Genomic DNA, 19,494 nt, shown 5'->3' with positions numbered 1-19,494 from the left:
TTGCAAGATGGCAACTTCTTACGCCCATGAAAGTAATCGTACGGTAACTAACCCCTCTCTCCTCTCCCACTACCGACCCATACCACCTTCCTGCCCTGTGTGCAATGCTCAAAAGGCAAACCTGACTAATATCTTCGGGATCTGTCCGGCTTCCCCGACACCCAGCAGGCCGGAGCCACTCCAAACATGGGAGGACTCACTACGCTCCACAGATCAGGCATGACAGAAGATCGTCGCCACCTGTGCGGCCAGCGTCATGGACCTTTTAGCCTGAACGTTTGAGTGCGGTGTGGTCGTGCGGGGACCCAGGGGTCCTGGGAGGCCCGAATTCCTCTGCACAATAAAGTCTTTCTCTCTCTCACTCTCATGCCGTTCATTGCGTTTAAAATTTTGTGTCTGCACCCCTTTAAGGACTATAGACACCAAATTTTTTCTTGCGTGTTTTCTTCTTTCAAACGATATCGTAGACATTCGTATACATGAAGCACCCTGTGGTATTTGTGTACGACCGCTAAATAGTTTATAATTGAATTTCTTCTTCACGCTGTTTCGGTTTCGTCGACCGAAGGACGACTGTGACGTCAAGTTGATGTTTTCGCCACGTGATCAATTGGAAAAACTTGTAAGGGCCAGTGCGGGTGGCGCCATCAGGGGACACACAGGGACGGCTGACAACACTGGAGGGAGAGGGGATGCGTGGTTGGCTATGGCGGGAATGTGCGTGAGGTGTGCGCGGGCAGCGCGGGAGTGATCCGAGTGGTGTGGTCGAAGTGGGCTCAAGTGTGAGCTCGGTGCGCGTTGCATTAGGTGCGCGAACTGCGGATGACTATTGGGGGACTCCGGCACGCGGGACTCTGTGAGCGTGTGTAATAAATCATCCCTTGACAAACTTTAATATAATCACTGACCGGCTTGTCATTCCATGTTTTGGAAGATGCTGGATTAAATGTCGTAGTCACTTGAATATACATATCAGCGATTATATTACAGTTTTTCTAGTAGATCACGCGAACAAACCGTCAACTTGACGTCACAGTCGTCATTCAGTCAATGAAACCGAAACAGCACGAGAGAAGAAATTCAATCAAATTATTTAGCGCTTGTAGGAAAATACCACACGGTAATTCATGTATTCTAATGTCTAACGCATCGTTTCACAGAAGAAAACATGCAATAAAATTACACTAGCTGCCCACTGAAAGAGAAGACACTTTCGCAAGGCAGCAAAGCTACCTAAGGAACAAGATGGTAGGTTCCAAAATTATTTACCTGGATGAGATATGTGCAACGGCAGCAAGCGCAGTGTTGGTGTAAGGACAGAACAGCGAGCGTGTGCTGCTTGTGCCAAGATCAGGACAACCATGGCCTGGAGCAGGCTGCCAGGGAAGGGCCACCGCATCATTGTGATGCACATCAGCAGTGAGAAAGGCCCATCAACGGCTCCCTGTATGTTTCCTGCAGAAAAACGGAAAGGGTGAAGACTGCTATGAAGATACGGGTGGCAATCATTTTGAGATGTTTGCACTCATGTGCTCCAGAGGCAGACAAGAGAAACATCGTAGCGAAACACAAGCAGTTGTGCCATTCACATCTGGACGAAGCAATGCCGACAACAGTTTTACACAAAGAAGCAGTTCAGCAGTAGCTGACAGAGAGAACACTAATGGAACGCTATGATGCCAACAATGTGGCTCCCATAAATCATGAAGCTGCCCAAACTGTGTGTTGTCAAATACCATGTAGGTGTCGCTGTGGCGAGGGCTGGCAACGTCAAGCTCTGGCTCCCACCTTAGCGTTAACCTATGGAGTTTCTCTGGGTACAAGTTAATAATGATACCAAGAATGAGCATAAAGATTTATGGCTTCCTTTGGTTGAAGCTCTGGTCATAAACAAGACACCAACGGTTTCAGCAGAAAAGTGGAGCAATTGTGCACACCACGCCATGAATAATGATGAAAAATTCAGAGCAAACTCTGCCAGCGGCCCTCATATTCATTAACACATACGAGTTTCACAAAACATAACTATGTAGCACATCGGCTCTGGGATGCATCACAATAGTAAACCAGCGCTAACATCTCTTGCACTGCAAATTAAGACTTTACATCACCAAGTTATCAGGCTTCCAAACTTTGGAAGTGGTATCCCAGGTTTAACATCCTGAAGCAACACATGGGCTAGAAGAACACCACAGTGGACGGCTCCGGATTAATTTAGACCGCATGGGGTTCTTCAACGTGCATTGACGTCGCACAGCACACCATTGTTTTTATGTTTTGCCACCGTCGAAATACTGCCACTGCAGCAGGATCGGGCTCAAACCCGCGACCCTGAGATCAGCAGCCGAACGCCAAAGCCACTAAATCATATGGCGGGTGCTTCCAAATTTTCAGCTAGCTGCTTTTTCTATGGACTGCTTTCCTGTCTCACTAAAGAATACAATACTTGCTTTAACTATTCGCTTAATAATTCTTTAGGCATGCTGTTTTGTCTTCGCTGAGAACGAATAAACAACTGAGGCTCCTCAACCTTCACGCTGTCAGCAGGCGAAAGGACACCTGCAGCAGCATTCCTTTAATACAAGCACATGCATCAGTTTTTGTGCTTATACGCAGGTTGGAGTGGAACGTCAATTCTTATAAATGTCCGACATGAGTATGACGACATCCATACAGACACAAGGCAGCAACGGGAAACTGCAATACGGGCACTGCCTTTGATAAAAACAACTTACTTGGATGGTGCATTCTTTTCAGCCATCTCCTGCTTCTCGATACAGCTAACTCATTGTTAGAAGCATACAGTAGCAGTGAGCCACTCACATCTTGCCTCCGCGTCCCCCGGCTCTGCTTCTTGCATCGACCCTTTTTCCTTTAAAAGCGCTTACATCGAAAGGTGGGCGACCTGTCGCATTTGCAAACAGCGCGCCTGTTTTGCACCTTGCTAGCCATGACGAAGCAAGTACGCATCGAAATGTTCACTGAATGTGGGGGAAGATAGAAATACAAGAAACGCATTTAACGCTCTAGCGCACAAATTCAATACGACGCAAATTTTTAGTTTTCTCGTCGAGCAGCCACGATCTACCGCTGACGCTGATACTGTAGAAGCTTGGGCAAGTTGGTGTCACATGGTTTTTTCAGCAGCGCGGGGGACAAAGGACGTGACAAGTGCACAGACACGGCGCTGACTTACATCCGGTTTATTGAGGTGATTTTCACTACTTAAGTACAGTGGCAACCAATCTCAAATGAAAAGACAGATACACAAAACAGATTGACGAAAATGACAATTCCTGAGCACAGGTCTACAGTGGCACAAGACCAGCTGCGCACGTTTTTCTATTCTCATCAAGGAAACGTAGTTCTTTATCAGACAGAGCTAATGAGGCAACGCTTACGCATTCATCTTTGAATTTATGGATTTCATGAGCTTCAATGATTTCACGAGTGATTTTTGTTCTATTATCTGACAGCACTCGACACTGAGTGAAAACAGGATAACACGGTGGTTTTTTGTTCTTTTTTCTTTCCTCTGTGCAGTCTCTGCAATGAATGCCAAGGTGACGGGAAGCGGTGCCGCTCACGTTGTTGTTGTGTTCCCGCAGCCGGTCGTTGAGGCAACGACCAGTTTGCCCCGTGTAGTGCTTGTCACACGTAAGCAGAAACCTGTACACAACATTGCTACTACATGGTACAAAACCTTTTCGGTGTTTCTTATCGCAGCCAACCGTCCTTTCATTGCTGCTGTTTACAATATGGCAGAGTTTGGAGAGCTTATCGGGCGCGGAAAAAACAACGTTTACATCGGCACGCGCTCCCACCCTTTTCAGATTATGTGAAATGCGGTGTAGATAAGGAATAACCACATACTTTCTTTTTTCTTCCTTGGGCCTTTCAGTGGAATCTCTGCGGCCTGAATTAATGATTTCTCTTAGCAGGCTCTCTGATATTGCAATCAGAAGGTCGGAAGGGTATCCTGCTGCTTGTAAGCGTACCACCTGATTTTGATAGCTGTCTTGCATCGCATGATGGCATGATTTTTCTAGGGCATTTCTTAAACACAACTTTGCGATGCCGCGCTTTACAAGCTTAGAATGTGCAGAAGCGAAAGGCGTGAGGGGCTTCTGGCATCGTGGCTCGTAACGCCAGCACACATGGCTATTCTTGAGGAACATGGCAAGATCTAAAAAACGTAACTTTCCTCCAGAAGGCGTTTCATGCGTCAAAACAAGAGGGTCAAGACAGGTGTGAAAAATTGATAAAACTTTCGAGACCGAGGCCCCTGCGTCAGTAACTGCACATGTCATCAAAACTAAAAAATCATCTACAAACCTAAAAACACGAGCCACGCTTTCGTCGAGTTGACTATCAAGGAGCTTGTCATGGTGCGCGAGATAAATGTCGCCCAGTATCGGAGCTATGCATGAAACAATGCAGACGCCATTGCTCTGGAGGTAAACAGATTCATTCCAGGTGGAAAATGTCGAGTTAAAGCAAAAAGTAAGGAGTTCCAAGAAGTTGCTATTGCTGATGCCTGCAGAACTCTGGAAAGCTACCACACCAAAGGAATCAATGCATTCTTCAACGCTTGCCAGCAGTTTCTTTTGCGGAAGGGAATAATATAAATCTTTTATATCGATAGAGCAGGCCGAAAAGCCTTTCGCTGGGTTTTGTTGCAAGAAAGCGATTACTTGGTTAGAACTCTTCACCTGAAAAGGGTCGTCAATGGTTAAGAGGTTCAGCTTGTCTTGCAAAAAATAACGCGACAGACTTTTGCCATGTGCCATCCTCGGAGACTATTGCTCGAAGTGGGCAGTCCAGCTTGTGAGTTTTGGCTGTGAAGAATATCTTTAAGCAGGACCCCTTGCTTTTCTCTATACACTTGGCTAGGGATTCCAAATTCATTTGTGCACACATTTTCCGTGATCGGGCTTTCACTTTACTTAGAGTGACATCGCTTCTCTGCCGGAAAGTCGAACTGATAGCATTTTCTGCTTTCGATAAGTAGAGCGCTTTTGGCATCACAGCAAAACCTCCCTCTTTACCAGCCTGTAATAGGGTCAGCAAGTTGTTCTTTAAAAACGAAACGGTGAATTTGATTGGAATTCTACACCTGGTAGGTCTACACTTTGCCAAAATGTACACTCCATCTGAAACACATCGGTCCACTTCAGGAGCCACTGCTAGGCTGGAAACTTGTCTCACCATCGCAAGAAGTTCCGATGCCGATTGCCTGGGTTCCACGGCGAACTTTGGTCCTCGTCTAAGGACGCCTTGTACTTGTTCCGGCAAGGACACTTCACCATAGGTGTGGACCGGACTGTGCATCTTCTTAGTGATGGCTCGAAGCTGCGGCAGCGCGCACTGCCATAAGAATTCCGTAGTCCTGTCTGCCGTCTGAGGTCCACCGCCGCCATTCAAGTGCACCATGAGCTGAAGATGTGCAGCTGTGTGCTCTCAGGAAGAGCCATTCTCTGTAGAGGCAAAATCACTCGTGAAATCATTGAAGCTCATGAAATCCATAAATTCAAAGATGAATGCGTAAGCGTTGCCTCAATAGCTCTGCCTGATAAAGTACTACGTTTCCTTGATGAGAATAGAAAAACGTGCGCAGCTGGTCTTGTGCCACTGTAGACCTGTGCTCAGGAATTGTCATTTTCGTCAATCTGTTTTGTGTATCTGTCTTTTCATTTGAGATTGGTTGCCACTGTATTTAAGTAGTGAAAATCACCTCAATAAACCTGTTGTAAGTTCAGCGCCGTGTCTGTGCACTTGTCACGTCCTTTGTCCCCTGCGCTGCTGAAAAAACCGCTGACGAGCGAAGGCACGGAGGGGACACAAGGACTATGGGGTCACTCTGCGTCCAGCCGGCCGGGAAGGCGAGCTTCCGTGCAAGCTACACGCAGGCGTTATTTAAGCACGCAACACGTTTCCCCAACCCGTGGCGCAGAGTCGCAGCCACGGCAGGTCCGGACGAAATAGGCAACGGCAGGGCACGCTAGGAAATAGTTTATTATCCTAACGCGAGGTAAAGCACACTGCGGAAGAATGTTCTATCCGTAAAATAGATGTTCAGTAGCTCACCAAGTCGTTGACGTCGACCGGCGTTGGTGTTCGGGGGCCGGCGGGCAGCGGAAGGGGTCCGTGGGGTAGTTAGGTCAGGTCCGGCGGCGAGAGCGAGCTTCCCGCCGCGCGATCACGCCTTTTATCCCCTCGGTCATTGCCTCCCTCGCAGCAAATCGTTACCGTCAAGCTTAGGCGTGCTACCCTCTCCGCAGAAGGCGACGCGCTGCCGTGACGTCACGTCAGTGCTGGGGCGGAAATGAGCAGAGTCGCGGGGGTGCCTTCTCTCCACATTCCTGGTGGCCAGCGCGCCCGTATAGGTCACGGTCGCCGCTGGCGCGGGGGACGAGGAGGGGATACCCGTGTATCCCACATCCTCCCCTCCTTAAGAAGCCTCCCGAACACAGAAACAGGCACAAAAAGCTTTACTCAATTTCGGTGGACCACAGGTCCAGGTCCATCTCTAGCCCCCCCGCTGGCGTGGCCCCTGCTTCCGTGTCGGGCGCCGGCAGTTCCGTAGCCGCCAGCGCAGGGGCCGGCCGCTTGGGGTCCGGGTCCCGGGCCTCGTCACTCGGGGCAGGAGGCGCCGCTGCCGAAGACGGAGGAGCCACCGCGGCCGAGGGCTGCGAGCCAAGGCTCGGCTCCGGCGGGCCGCCAGCGTGGCGGGCGGCTACCTGCAGGAGCCACTCAGCGAACTCGGCCTCGCGGCCCGCTCGCGCCAGCATCTGACGGGCCGCGGCGCTGGGAGTGGCCGCCGCTGGATGTCGCTCGTCTCGGGTCGTGGCCCCGCGCGTCCTCTGGTCGTGCAGGTCCCCCGCCTTGTGGGCTTCCTCGTGTAGCATCACGGCCCCACACGGGCACAGCAGGGTTCCTGGGGACAGGGGTAGGGACACGCCCTCGGCCCGCTGGTCCGCGTCGGCGACGGTGCGCCCCCGGAAGACGTTAAACAGCCTGGCCGGGGCGTGAGCCTCTTCGCCCTCTCCTGCCGCTTCCACGGCCGCCACGAGACGTAGCCGACCGGCGCGTCCGTTCCGGCCTGGTACGTCCACGTGGCCACGTCCCTGGGCGGCTGGCGCGGGGCCTGCGCTGCTGGCGGCTCCGGGCCTCGGGCTGGCGGGGTGGACAGCAGGCGCTGGCCGAGTGGCGAGCGAGCCGGCGAGTGACCCAAGGTGGCGGGGGAAGCCTGGCGGCGGCGCGGCGACTGCCCGAAGAGGGGGCCCATGTGCCTCGGGCCAGCACGCCCGGGGCCCGGTGGGGTGGCCGCCGGGTGACAGCGATGCGGCGAGGGGTGCTTTGGGCTTCGTCCGGACGTCGGGGGTGACCGCCGGCGCTTGGGTTGTGCCTGCTTCTTTTCCATCTGCGCTGGAAAAGGTCAACACAGATGTAGCCAGCTCCCGCAGCGCGTGCTGCGTGGCTGTTCGACCCTCACGAGAGTCATGAGGGTTAGCGCAAGTCAGTCTTGCGTGCAACTGATCGGCATGAGCGGCCCGTACGTTCATGCATCTAACGAGACTGCCTGCCGGCTCGCGCCCTCGCTCTAGGCTGCGCAGGCAGATTCTGTTTCTGCCTAGGGCGCAAGTTATAGTGGGACGCGGGGTTCGCCGGCTGATCGCAGATCTCGTTGTCCGACTGCGGCGCGGGTCGGGCTGTGTCCTCTACCCACTCATCTCGCTGCACGTAACGTTTCAGGTCGCATACGTGCACCGGTCCGCCTGTCGGTTTCGACCGCAAGTCCTCGAGCCTGTAAACGAGCGAGGAAAGTTTCTCTCGCACGCGGAACGGCCCGATCCATTTCGGCGCCAACGAGGCCGCAAACTGTTTGCTAGCGTCGCTGAGAACGTGCTGGCGTCGAAGCACCAGATCGCCCACTTCGTAGTGAACATCCCGGTGCGAGCGGTCGTACTGTGCTTTCTGCTGCGCCCTAGCGGTGCTCAGGTTGCGGCGAGCCTTGCGTAAGGCCTCCGTCATCTTAGCGCGCAGCTGCGTCGCGTACTCAGCTCGTGCTGACGAAGCGACTGGCGTCTTCCTGCTGTCCGATAGAATCCGGTCCATCGGATTTAGCAGCTCTCTACCCAGATTGAGAGAACACGGCGCATACCCAGTCGAGCGGTTAACGGTCGAACGCAAAGCAAACGCGATCTCCGGCAGATAGGAGTCCCAATCTTTGTGCCTCTCAGAGTACGCGACCAGCAAGTGCTTAACGTTGCGATTGACTCGTTCCGTGGGGTTCGACTGAGCATGATAGGTGGTCGTTTTCTTGTGCTTAATGCCGAGTGCAGCGCACGAATCAACGAACACCTTCGCAGTGAAGTAGGACGCGTTGTCCGTTATCAGCTGCTCTGGGAAACCGAACCTGGTGAATACGTCCATCAGCTTCTCCATGATCACTCGTGCCGTCAGCTTTCTAAGGGGGAAAAGTTCAACCCACTTGCTGAAGTGATCCGTGACCACCAGCAAGAACTTGTTCCTACTCGGTGTCATAGGATACGGTCCCATGATGTCGCACGCCGCGATTTGCCAGGGAGTCTGGCTGTTAATCGGGTGCATGAGGCCGGGTGGTCGTCCGCCTCGGGGCTTCACACTTTGGCACACGTGGCACGAGCGGGCGTAGCGTATTACGTCCCTTTTCATGCCAAGCCAGGTAGCAAAGCGACACAACTTAGTGTAAGTCTTGGGGCCGCTTGCATGCCCAGCGATGCACGAGTCGTGAAAGTAGCGTAACAGTGCTGCTCTCAATACTCGCGGTATCACCACCTTGAACGCCTCGTTTGTGTCGTTCTCGGAGGGGATATACCTCAGCAGGACGCCGTCGGAATCCAGCAGATACGAATCCATCGCGCTCACAGCACTACCAGCTGTTTCCCAGCGCTCCGCACCGACAGCAAAACCAGCTGTCTCCTTGTGCGCGGCGGCCCTGCCGCCCGGCTCCCGGAGCCCGTCGAACACCTTTCGACAAAACGGATCCTTCTGCTGAGCTTCGAGCAGCTCCTTTCTGCTGAACACGATCCCCACGGAACTCGCGTAGTCCACGTGGTTCACGCTCTCGCCCTGGATCAACGGTTGGTCCGCGTTCCTTACATGGGCTACGGCTCGGGTCAGTCCCTCGCTCTCCCCGGCTGTCGGGCGGTCGGTCGCGTGACCTTCCTCGCACTGGACAGGCGCTCGCGAGAGTGCGTCAGCCACAGCGTTGTTTTTCCCTTTGCGGTAGCGCACGGTGAAGTCGTAACGCTGCAGCAACAGGGACCAACGCGCTAGGCGGCCGCTCGGCTCGCTGAGTCGTCTCAGCCAGGTGGGCGCCATGTGATCCGTCTCGATCACAAATGTCACCCCATCGACGTAGTAGTCGAACTTACGCAGAGCGAAAACTATCGCGAGACATTCCTTCTCTGTCACCGAGTAGTTTCTCTCTGCCGGCGTCAACGAACGGCTCGCGAAAGCTACCGGACGGAGAACGCCTTCATGCTCCTGAAGCAACACTGCTCCTAAGCCCAGGTCGCTTGCGTCGGTTTGAATCACAAACTCCCTGTTTAGGTCGGGTAGCTGCAACTCAGCCGTGTCAGCGAGCACTTTGGTGAGGTTGCGCAGTGCATCCTCTTGCTCGTGACCACAACTCCAGCGCTCGCCTTTCTTCAAAAGCTTTGTCAAAGGCGCCTGCAGCGCTGCGCACTCTGGGATGAACTGGCGATAAAAGTTCGCCATTCCCAGGAAGCGCCTGAGTCCGGCTATATCTGTGGGCGACGGAAACTTAAGCAAAGCCTCAAGCTTATCGTCGCACGGCAGAATGCGGCCTCTGTCGATCGTGAACCCCAACAGTGTTATTCGGGTCGCGGCGATCTGTGCCTTCTTCGGGTTCAAAGTGATTCCCGCGGACCTCAGCCTCTCTAGGACGTCCCTCAAGTGGCGCAGGTGTTCCTCGAACGTTTTCGAGTACACCACGATGTCGTCTAGGTACGCGAGCGCATGTTGCCACTTCGCATCTCCCAGAACACGGTCCATTAGGCGCTGATAAGTAGCGGGTGCTCCTACCAAGCCAAAAGACATTCTCTTGAACTGGAAAAGGCCTCTGTGACAAGTGAAAGCAGTTTTCTCCTTGTCCCGCTCATTCATTTCAACCTGAAAGTATCCGCGACTAGCATCGAGCGTTGTGAAGTACTTCGCCCCACCTAGGTTGGACACTAGGGAAGAAATGGTGGGTAGAGGGTAGGCGTCTTTCCTCGTAACCTCATTCAGCTTGCGGTAGTCCACGCAAAGTCGATATGTATCGTCTTTCTTTGGAACCAAGACTACCGGGAAGCCCCAAGGGCTGTTAGACCTCTCAACAACGCCAGTGTCGATAAGTTCGTCTAAGGCGCTGTCCAGTGCTTTTCTCTTGGCCAAGCTAATTGGTCTAGGATTGCACTTCCAAGGCAGTGCGTCACCCGTGTCTATTCGGTGCCTGACTAGGGTAGTGAGGCCCGGGCGGTCAGTGAATGTCGCGTTGTACTCGTAGAGGAGCGATGACAAACGTGCCTTCTCCCTCTCCGTCACGCTGTTCACTTCCGACAACAAGGGGTGCGCTGACCTTCCCTGCGCGGCAGAGCAACTTTCTACCGCGGCAACCTTCTCTCTGCCCTCTCCCTCAGCGGCGATGGTCCGCTCGCCTCCTGGATCTCGGGCTGGCGCGGTGGATTTGTCACGGTCTCCCCCCGCTCGCGCCGCGTTCGGAGTCTGAATGGTGTGCGACGCCGCGGGCGCTTTCGCGAAAGGCTTCAAGGCGCCTGACGTGCGCTCCCTGTAGCCTCCGCTGCTGATGTCTATCACAATACCTGTCTTGGCTAGGAAGTCTCGTCCAAGAATTACAGGAACGGATAAACAGGGAAGATGAACGAGGCGTTGTCGCCGCACGCGTCTTTCCCAGCGAACCACTATCCTAGCTGCACCGCTTGATTGCGCTGTGCCGCTCGCGAGGCGAAAAGTGGTATCGCACTCTCTCAGCCGGATTTTGTTCTCGCGGAGATGGTTTAACACCTCGTCACCGAACAAAGAAGCGCTTGCTCCTGTATCTAGTAACGCGGTGAATTTCTTTCGAGCTATTGTTAGCTCAATGAACGGCGCTGACAGGTCAACAGAATTTCCTACGCGACATGCCAAAGGCGCTAGCAAACCGGGGTTTTCTGTGCACGCCGCGCGGAATCGAAGGTCGATCACCGGCGGCTTTGGCCGTTTCCCGACCGTGTTTGGTCACGGGCGGGAGGGCGGCCACACTCGCGGGCGAAGTGTCCCGGCTGGTCGCACCGGTAGCAACGGTTGCCCGGGCCCCGACGGGCTAGGCGCTGGTCGCCCCGTTCCTTTCGGTCATCTCGAACTCGCGGCGCGGATGGTGGGGGCCGCGTGTCGGCCTCCCGATCTCGCCTCGGTTCATTCCGCTCTGCGGCAGCGTGTGCTGTTCGCAACGCGTAGCTGAATGGGTCCAAAGCGCGGTCGGTCAACTCCCAACCCCTTGGGACACGCTCGTCAGCAAACTGTGCTGACGCTTCAGTTCTAGATGGACTGCGCGCTGAGCTGCCATTCCACGCGCAGCGCGGCTCAAGTGACAGCGATGCGGGTGGGGGCGGCCGATACGCTCGCGCAGAGAGGATGTCTCCCTGAATGCGCTTCGCCTCAGCTGCCAGCTAATCCAAATCTCTGAACCTGACTCCTCTCAGGTAAGCCGTGAAAGTCGGGTGCGCTTGTCTCGTGACACGCTCAACTTTCTCCGTGTTCGTGGCGCGAGGGTCAGCGAGGCGATAAAGTTCGTCCATCGCTCGGACGTACTCTAACAGAGACTCGTCGGGGTGCTGGGTTCGGAGCTCCAGCTCTCTCCTCAAACGCCACTCATAGTTTGCGGGAAGGAATTCGTCGCGGAAGCTTGCGCAAAACTCCTCCATTGTCCTCGCTCGGTTGCCGGCTAGTCGGTACCAGCGGGCCGCTTGCTCCGTCAAAGAAACAGGCACAACACGCGCGAGCATTTCGGCGTCTGCGATTCCTGTCACTTGCTGATAATGCAGCAGACGGTCGAGGTACTCATTTGCTCCCGCAATGTCGTGGTACCCCGTGTAGGTAGGCAAGTCTATCCTAACACGTGGTGACTGGGCCGGGGCTTGCAAATTGTTTTGCAAAATACCCGCTAGACTCTGCATAACCTGCATTGCGTTCTGCAAGAGCACCTCGGATGATTGCGGACTAACACCCCCGGAGTTGGGCGCAGCCGCTGATGGCGTCGAATGATGAGGCCTAGGTGCCTCATTGTTCGCGCCGCGGAGCGGCGAGGCGCCCGATGTGGAGCCCCCCATGCCAGGCCTAAGTCCTACCAACGCGTCAGGGGATGTTACTCGGCTATTCCGCGTGGAACGCCCAAGATTCACAAATTCAAACCCTTCCAACGGCGCGTCAAGTAGGGAGCCCTGGTTATGTGCCGCTGGCTCTGACAGCATAAACAAAGACTGCAAGTCACTCCTGTCGGCTGCCATCCTTTGTTAGGGCGACGGTAGTCGTTCGCTCCAACAAAGGTCACTGCTCGATTGCCTAGTTCGCCCCACGTTGGGCGCCAGATGTGGGGTTGACTTGGGGAGATAAGTACGTTCTCCCCACTCAATCGCGGCTGACACGGTTCAAAGCCGCCCGGACCCCACCCCGTGATCGCGTACGCTACCGAGCGCTCGCCGACCACGGCGGGCCTTGCTCTGGGGGAACAAAGGAACGACACATTGGCTGACACAAACAGGCATTTATTGCTACAGAAACAATAACGCCAGCTAGCAACAAGGTACGCTAATGAATCAAGGACGTCCGACTCACCAGCAAGGTTCCGAGCGAATGTTCGCCCGCTCTAGGGCAAAGGATATAAACTCCGCAGGCCGGACGGGACGAGTACGGGAGCCTGTCTCCCCGTCGCTTCTTCGCCCCGTCGGCGAAGAGCGGAGCCGCGAGCGGCGCGTCCGATCGCGGCGATTATCCCGGCCGAAGAGACCCCATCTCCCGCGGGCGGGCTTCAGCAGTCTCCCGTGCAGCGACGCTGGCGCCCTCTCTTGCCAGTTAATGTAACTGGCAAGGGAACGCGCTCATCCTCGGGGTACGACTGCTGCTGCATGGTGCCTCGCGGGAAAGCAAACTCAGGGGGCTGCAGGGCAGGTCCCCACATCCCCCCAACCTTAAATAGACCCACGCGCCTGAAAGTACATGCTATGGAGGAGTCTCCTGGTCTTCATGTCTTTGAGGCACGTCTTGCAGCGGAGGTCACGCCGACAGCGTCCACGCAGACTTCCGCGGTATTCCGAAGGCGGCGTGACGGTCTCCGCTGGGATGACTCGTATGGCCCGCGGACTACCGTGTCCGCAGGCCCGCGAATCGAAGGCCGGTGGGAAAACTGCAGGCCAGGATCCTGCAGTAGTCGCCAGGGCAGCAGCAGCCGGAGGTGACTGCTGACTGGTCTCGCCACAGCTGCCCCGGATGGATGCGGCGAACAGGATACAGGCCGCTCCGTCGCAGCAGGTGGCAGCGAGACGATGTGCACCGGTCAGCAAGCCTGGGTGGCTCCACCGGATCTGCAAAATTGTCGAAACGCTCTCGGCGTGCTTAAATAACGCCTGCGTGTAGCTTGCACGGAAGCTCGCCTTCCCGGCCGGCTGGACGCAGAGTGACCCCATATCTTGGCGCCCAACGTGGGGCCTGCTCTTGGAACATTGGACGACTGTCGGTTCGGTACGAGGAACGCTCTTTGTCCGGACTTGACAAGTGCTAAGCCTAGAGTGAATTTTGATCGCTAGGACCTGCGGCATGCTTTCTTGAGTGCGAGGTGTATTGCGCTGCAGCATGTTTGAACTTTTCGACATGCTCAGCACATTTTTTTTCCCTGGAGTTTCTTCGTGAGAATGACTTGGTCCGCATCGAGGGAGTTCGAGGCCTAGCGCCCGCGGAGTCGCCGAGCCCGAAGCGAGTGAGTACGGAAGCCGCGTGGGTGGTCCGAGTTTCTGTATATATTTTCTCTACTATCTCTTTTTCGACTCTGGGAGTCGCGGCTCCGGGAGCCGGGTGGCCTGGGGCCACGGGTGCCGCTACGAGCTCGCTGGTATTGCAGCTCGGCACCGGGCGCTCCGACACCGTCCGATACGGTGGGCGCCGACCGCTCAGAAGCTGCTTTGTGCAGTGAGCGGGGTAGGACCACCCCACAAAGCTGATGTCTCCTCGCGGCTGCGCGCACAAAACCCGTTTCAGGTCTTTCTTGTGGTCACGGTCGTTGTCGGAGTGGTCGTTAGGCCTGAGGCTTTTCGGAGCTGCCTGCACCACATTAAAAGAGACATGACCACCGGACCGTGACGTTGAGAGGGGGCGCACTTTGCTGCCCGTCCGTTTTTTTTTTTGTAACCTCGCACGAACTGAGCAGTCTCGTTCAACTCAAGAAAGGGCTTTGTTCACTCGAACTTTGCGTTTGCACAGCCGCCGACACGTTTTGCTAGCGAGTTAGGCATTGTGCCACGAGGCCCTTGCGGATGCCGTTTCCCCTCCCGTGACCTACGTTAAAGGCACGCCGAGAGCGTTTCGACAATTTTGCAGATCCGGTGGAGCCACCCAGGCTTGCTGACCGGTGCACATCGTCTCGCTGCCACCTGCTGCGACGGAGCGGCCTGTATCCTGTTCGCCGCATCCATCCGGGGCAGCTGTGGCGAGACCAGTCAGCAGTCACCACCGGCTGCTGCTGCCCTGGCGACTACTGCAGGATCCCGGCCTGCAGTTTTCCCACCGGCCTTCGATTCGCGGGCCTGCGGACACGGTAGTCCGCGGGCCATACGAGTCATCCCAGCGGAGACCGTCACGCCGCCTTCGGAATACCGCGGAAGTCTGCGTGGACGCTGTCGGCGTGACCTCCGCTGCAAGACGTGCCTCAAAGACATGAAGACCAGGAGACTCCTCCATAGCATGTACTTTCAGGCGCGTGGGTCTATTTAAGGTTGGGGGGATGTGGGGACCTGCCCTGCAGCCCCCTGAGTTTGCTTTCCCGCGAGGCACCGTGCAGCAGCAGTCGTACCCCGAGGATGAGCGCGTTCCCTTGCCAGTTACATTAACTGGCAAGAGAGGGCGCCAGCGTCGCTGCGCGGGAGACTGCTGAAGCCCGCCCGCGGGAGATGGGGTCTCTTCGGCCGGGATAATCGCCGCGATCGGACGCGCCGCTCGCGGCTCCGCTCTTCGCCGACGGGGCGAAGAAGCGACGGGGAGACAGGCTCCCGTACTCGTCCCGTCCGGCCTGCGGAGTTTATATCCCTTGCCCTAGAGCGGGCGAACATTCGCTCGGAACCTTGCTGGTGAGTCGGACGTCCTTGATTCATTAGCGTACCTTGTTGCTAGCTGGCGTTATTGTTTCTGTAGCAATAAATGCCTGTTTGTGTCAGCCAATGTGTCGTTCCTTTGTTCCCCCAGAGCAAGGCCCGCCGTGGTCGGCGAGCGCTCGGTAGCGTACGCGATCACGGGGTGGGGTCCGGGCGGCTTTGAACCGTGTCAGCCGCGATTGAGTGGGGAGAACGTACTTATCTCCCCAAGTCAACCCCACAGGACATGTTCCTGGAAAATTTTAAAAGTTTTCGAGCAGCCAGCTACGCAGAAGTACCACCCTTTACGTCACTGAAGACTTACATTTAAATATATTCGCGACTAATCAATACTCCACACTATGTAATATCAAAACACAAGCTTATCACAACAGCGCGCTGAAACGGACAGGGAGAGCAGCAGACACGACCCACTCACGCTTCGCGGCCTGGCCAAAAGGCGGCGCAGCCAATGCAATGAGCATGGGCTATAGTTTTCATGCGTCTGTGTCAAAGTAGGTGCTATGTAAAATGAGTTTGATCTTTCATCATAGATACCAGCATGGTGACAATCTTCCTTGTTGAACATGTCTGCTGTACACCTAAGGGACTTGACTAAGAAGCAAACAAGTGGAGTTTTTTTTCTCGTAATGCAATGAGAAACAATCTTTAATTGCTAAAGTTCTGGCAAGATAGAGACTTGGGACATACTGTGAATAAAACATGTGCATTTGTCAGCAAAATGCTTGGTGTTAGTGCATGGACAGCGTTTAATGGAAAGAAGGAGAGGCAAGAGTAAGCAGGTGGAAGTGGTCGACACCCAGCACAGAATGGCCAGGAAGTGGAGATTAGCGGCGTAGCACCCTGTATGACAACTTCCCAAAGCTGGCATTGAGGTCATGGATGCACAACATTTCCCAGCACTATGTTAGATGGTAACTGCATGGCATATGCTTTAAAGGGGTCCAGACACAAAGTTTTTCGGTGTCAGTTTATTTGCCTTCAAAGAGGCCTACGGGCCTAGCAATCATGAAAATAAGAGCAAAACACCAGTGCACAGTGTGAATAATTAATTACAAGCCATTTTGTACACAAAGCCTTTGGTCTCAGTCAGCGCCAACGCTGAAGTGAACAACACCTGAGTTCAGCGACGTCACAATAATTAAAGCAAGTGCACCATGACATCACTCGATGTGGGTGGAAATAGTTTCGTTTATGGGGGTTAAACGTCCGAAAGCGACTCAGGCTATGGGGGACGTTGTAGTGAAGGGCTCCGCAAAATTTCCACCACCTGGGGTTCTTTAATGTGCACTGACGTCGAATGGTACACGGGCCTCTAGAATTTCACCTCCATCGAAATTCGACCACCGCGACCGGGATCGAACTCGCGTCTTTCAGGTCAGCAGTGAAGCGCCATAACCACTGAGCCGCGGAGGCAGCCCAATGTAGGTGGAAATGGCGAGAGGCTCATCGGACAGCATTAAAAACAGCAATAACTTATGTTCCCCTCAAAGAATGTGCCAGACACTTGCAAGATGGCAACTTCTTACGCCCATGAAAGTAATCGTACGGTAACTAACCCCTCTCTCCTCTCCCACTACCGACCCATACCACCTTCCTGCCCTGTGTGCAATGCTCAAAAGGAAAACCTGACTGATATCTTCGGGATCTGTCCGGCTTCCCCTCCACCCAGCAGGCCGGAGTTACTCCAAACATGGGAGGACTGGGAGACCTCACTACGCTCCACAGATCAGGCACGACAGAAGATCGTCGCCACCTGTGCGGCCAGCGTCATGGACCTTTTAGCCTGAACGTTTGAGTGCGGTGTGGTCGTGCGGGGACCCAGGGGTCCTGGGAGGCCCGAATTCCTCTGCACAATAAAGTCTTTCTCTCTCTCACTCTCATGCCGTTCATTGCGTTTAAAATTTTGTGTCTGCACCCCTTTAAGGACTATAGACACCAAATTTTTTCTTGCGTGTTTTCTTCTTTCAAACGATATCGTAGACATTCGTATACATGAAGCACCCTGTGGTATTTGTGTACGACCGCTAAATAGTTTATAATTGAATTTCTTCTTCACGCTGTTTCGGTTTCGTCGACCGAAGGACGACTGTGACGTCAAGTTGATGTTTTCGCCACGTGATCAATTGGAAAAACTTGTAAGGGCCAGTGCGGGTGGCGCCATCAGGGGACACACAGGGACGGCTGACAACACTGGAGGGAGAGGGGATGCGTGGTTGGCTATGGCGGGAATGTGCGTGAGGTGTGCGCGGGCAGCGCGGGAGTGATCCGAGTGGTGTGGTCGAAGTGGGCTCAAGTGTGAGCTCGGTGCGCGTTGCATTAGGTGCGCGAACTGCGGATGACTATTGGGGGACTCCGGCACGCGGGACTCTGTGAGCGTGTGTAATAAATCATCCCTTGACAAACTTTAATATAATCACTGACCGGCTTGTCATTCCATGTTTTGGAAGATGCTGGATTAAATGTCGTAGTCAATTGAATATACATATCAGCGATTATATTACAGTTTTTCTAGTAGATCACGCGAACAAACCGTCAACTTGACGTCACAGTCGTCATTCAGTCAATGAAACCGAAACAGCACGAGAGAAGAAATTCAATCAAATTATTTAGCGCTTGTAGGAAAATACCACACGGTAATTCATGTATTCTAATGTCTAACGCATCGTTTGACAGAAGAAAACATGCAATAAAATTACACTAGCTGCCCACTGAAAGAGAAGACACTTTCGCAAGGCAGCAAAGCTACCTAAGGAACAAGATGGTAGGTTCCAAAATTATTTACCTGGATGAGATATGTGCAACGGCAGCAAGCGCAGTGTTGGTGTAAGGACAGAACAGCGAGCGTGTGCTGCTTGTGCCAAGATCAGGACAACCATGGCCTGGAGCAGGCTGCCAGGGAAGGGCCACCGCATCATTGTGATGCACATCAGCAGTGAGAAAGGCCCATCAACGGCTCCCTGTATGTTTCCTGCAGAAAAACGGAAAGGGTGAAGACTGCTATGAAGATACGGGTGGCAACCATTTTGAGATGTTTGCACTCATGTGCTCCAGAGGCAGACAAGAGAAACATCGTAGCGAAACACAAGCAGTTGTGCCATTCACATCTGGACGAAGCAATGCCGACAACAGTTTTACACAAAGAAGCAGTTCAGCAGTAGCTGACAGACAGAACACTAATGGAACGCTATGATGCCAACAATGTGGCTCCCATAAATCATGAAGCTGCCCAAACTGTGTGTTGTCAAATACCATGTAGGTGTCGCTGTGGCGAGGGCTGGCAACGTCAAGCTCTGGCTCCCCCCTTAGCTTTAACCTATGGAGTTTCTCTGGGTACAAGTTAATAATGATACCAAGAATGAGCATAAAGATTTATGGCTTCCTTTGGTTGAAGCTTTGCTCATAAACAAGACACCAACGGTTTCAGCAGAAAAGTGGAGCAATTGTGCACACCACGCCATGAATAATGATGAAAAATTCAGAGCAAACTCTGCCAGCGGCCCTCATATTCATTAACACATACGAGTTTCACAAAACATAACTATGTAGCACATCGGCTCTGGGATGCATCACAATAGTAAACCAGCGCTAACATCTCTTGCACTGCAAATTAAGACTTTACATCACCAAGTTATCAGGCTTCCAAACTTTGGAAGTGGTATCCCAGGTTTAACATCCTGAAGCAACACATGGGCTATGAAGAACACCACAGTGGACGGCTCCGGATTAATTTAGACCGCATGGGGTTCTTCAACGTGCATTGACGTCGCACAGCACACCATTGTTTTTATGTTTTGCCACCGTCGAAATACTGCCACTGCAGCAGGATCGGGCTCAAACCCGCGACCCTGAGATCAGCAGCCGAACGCCAAAGCCACTAAATCATATGGCGGGTGCTTCCAAATTTTCAGCTAGCTGCTTTTTCTATGGACTGCTTTCCTGTCTCACTAAAGAATACAATACTTGCTTTAACTATTCGCTTAATAATTCTTTAGGCATGCTGTTTTGTCTTCGCTGAGAACGAATAAACAACTGAGGCTCCTCAACCTTCACGCTGTCAGCAGGCAAAGGACACCTGCAGCTGCAT

General features: G+C 53.8%; 2 protein-coding genes across 2 annotated transcripts in view; both read right to left on the bottom strand.

Moving 5' to 3' along the window:
- Positions 1 to 19,494, bottom strand: part of LOC144115296 (uncharacterized) — a 396,380-nt gene that overhangs the window by 296,092 nt on the left and 80,794 nt on the right. The window lies entirely within an intron of this gene.
- Positions 1,272 to 18,432, bottom strand: LOC144116449 (uncharacterized). Its single transcript, XM_077651181.1, has 4 exons — positions 18,420 to 18,432; positions 18,193 to 18,378; positions 6,088 to 7,423; positions 1,272 to 1,455 (listed from the first exon to the last, which is right to left on the bottom strand). Exons 1-3 carry the CDS (start codon positions 18,430 to 18,432, stop codon positions 6,492 to 6,494), a joined length of 1,131 nt encoding a protein of 376 aa, XP_077507307.1. The 3' UTR covers positions 1,272 to 1,455; positions 6,088 to 6,491.

The sequence above is a fragment of the Amblyomma americanum genome, chromosome 1 (assembly GCF_052857255.1).
Source record: "Amblyomma americanum isolate KBUSLIRL-KWMA chromosome 1, ASM5285725v1, whole genome shotgun sequence".
Taxonomy (NCBI): domain Eukaryota; kingdom Metazoa; phylum Arthropoda; class Arachnida; order Ixodida; family Ixodidae; genus Amblyomma; species Amblyomma americanum.
Note: the sequence above shows the minus strand (reverse complement) of the source record. Positions and strands in the feature narration are given on the sequence as shown.

What these genes read in the sequence shown, in the direction of transcription:
- LOC144116449 (XM_077651181.1), bottom strand. An exon ending in GTTGCACATATCTCATCCAG is followed by an intron (nt 7,424 to 18,192) that starts GTAAATAATTTT and finishes TTTCCAGCGCAG; the next exon opens with ATGGAAAAGAAGCAGGCACA.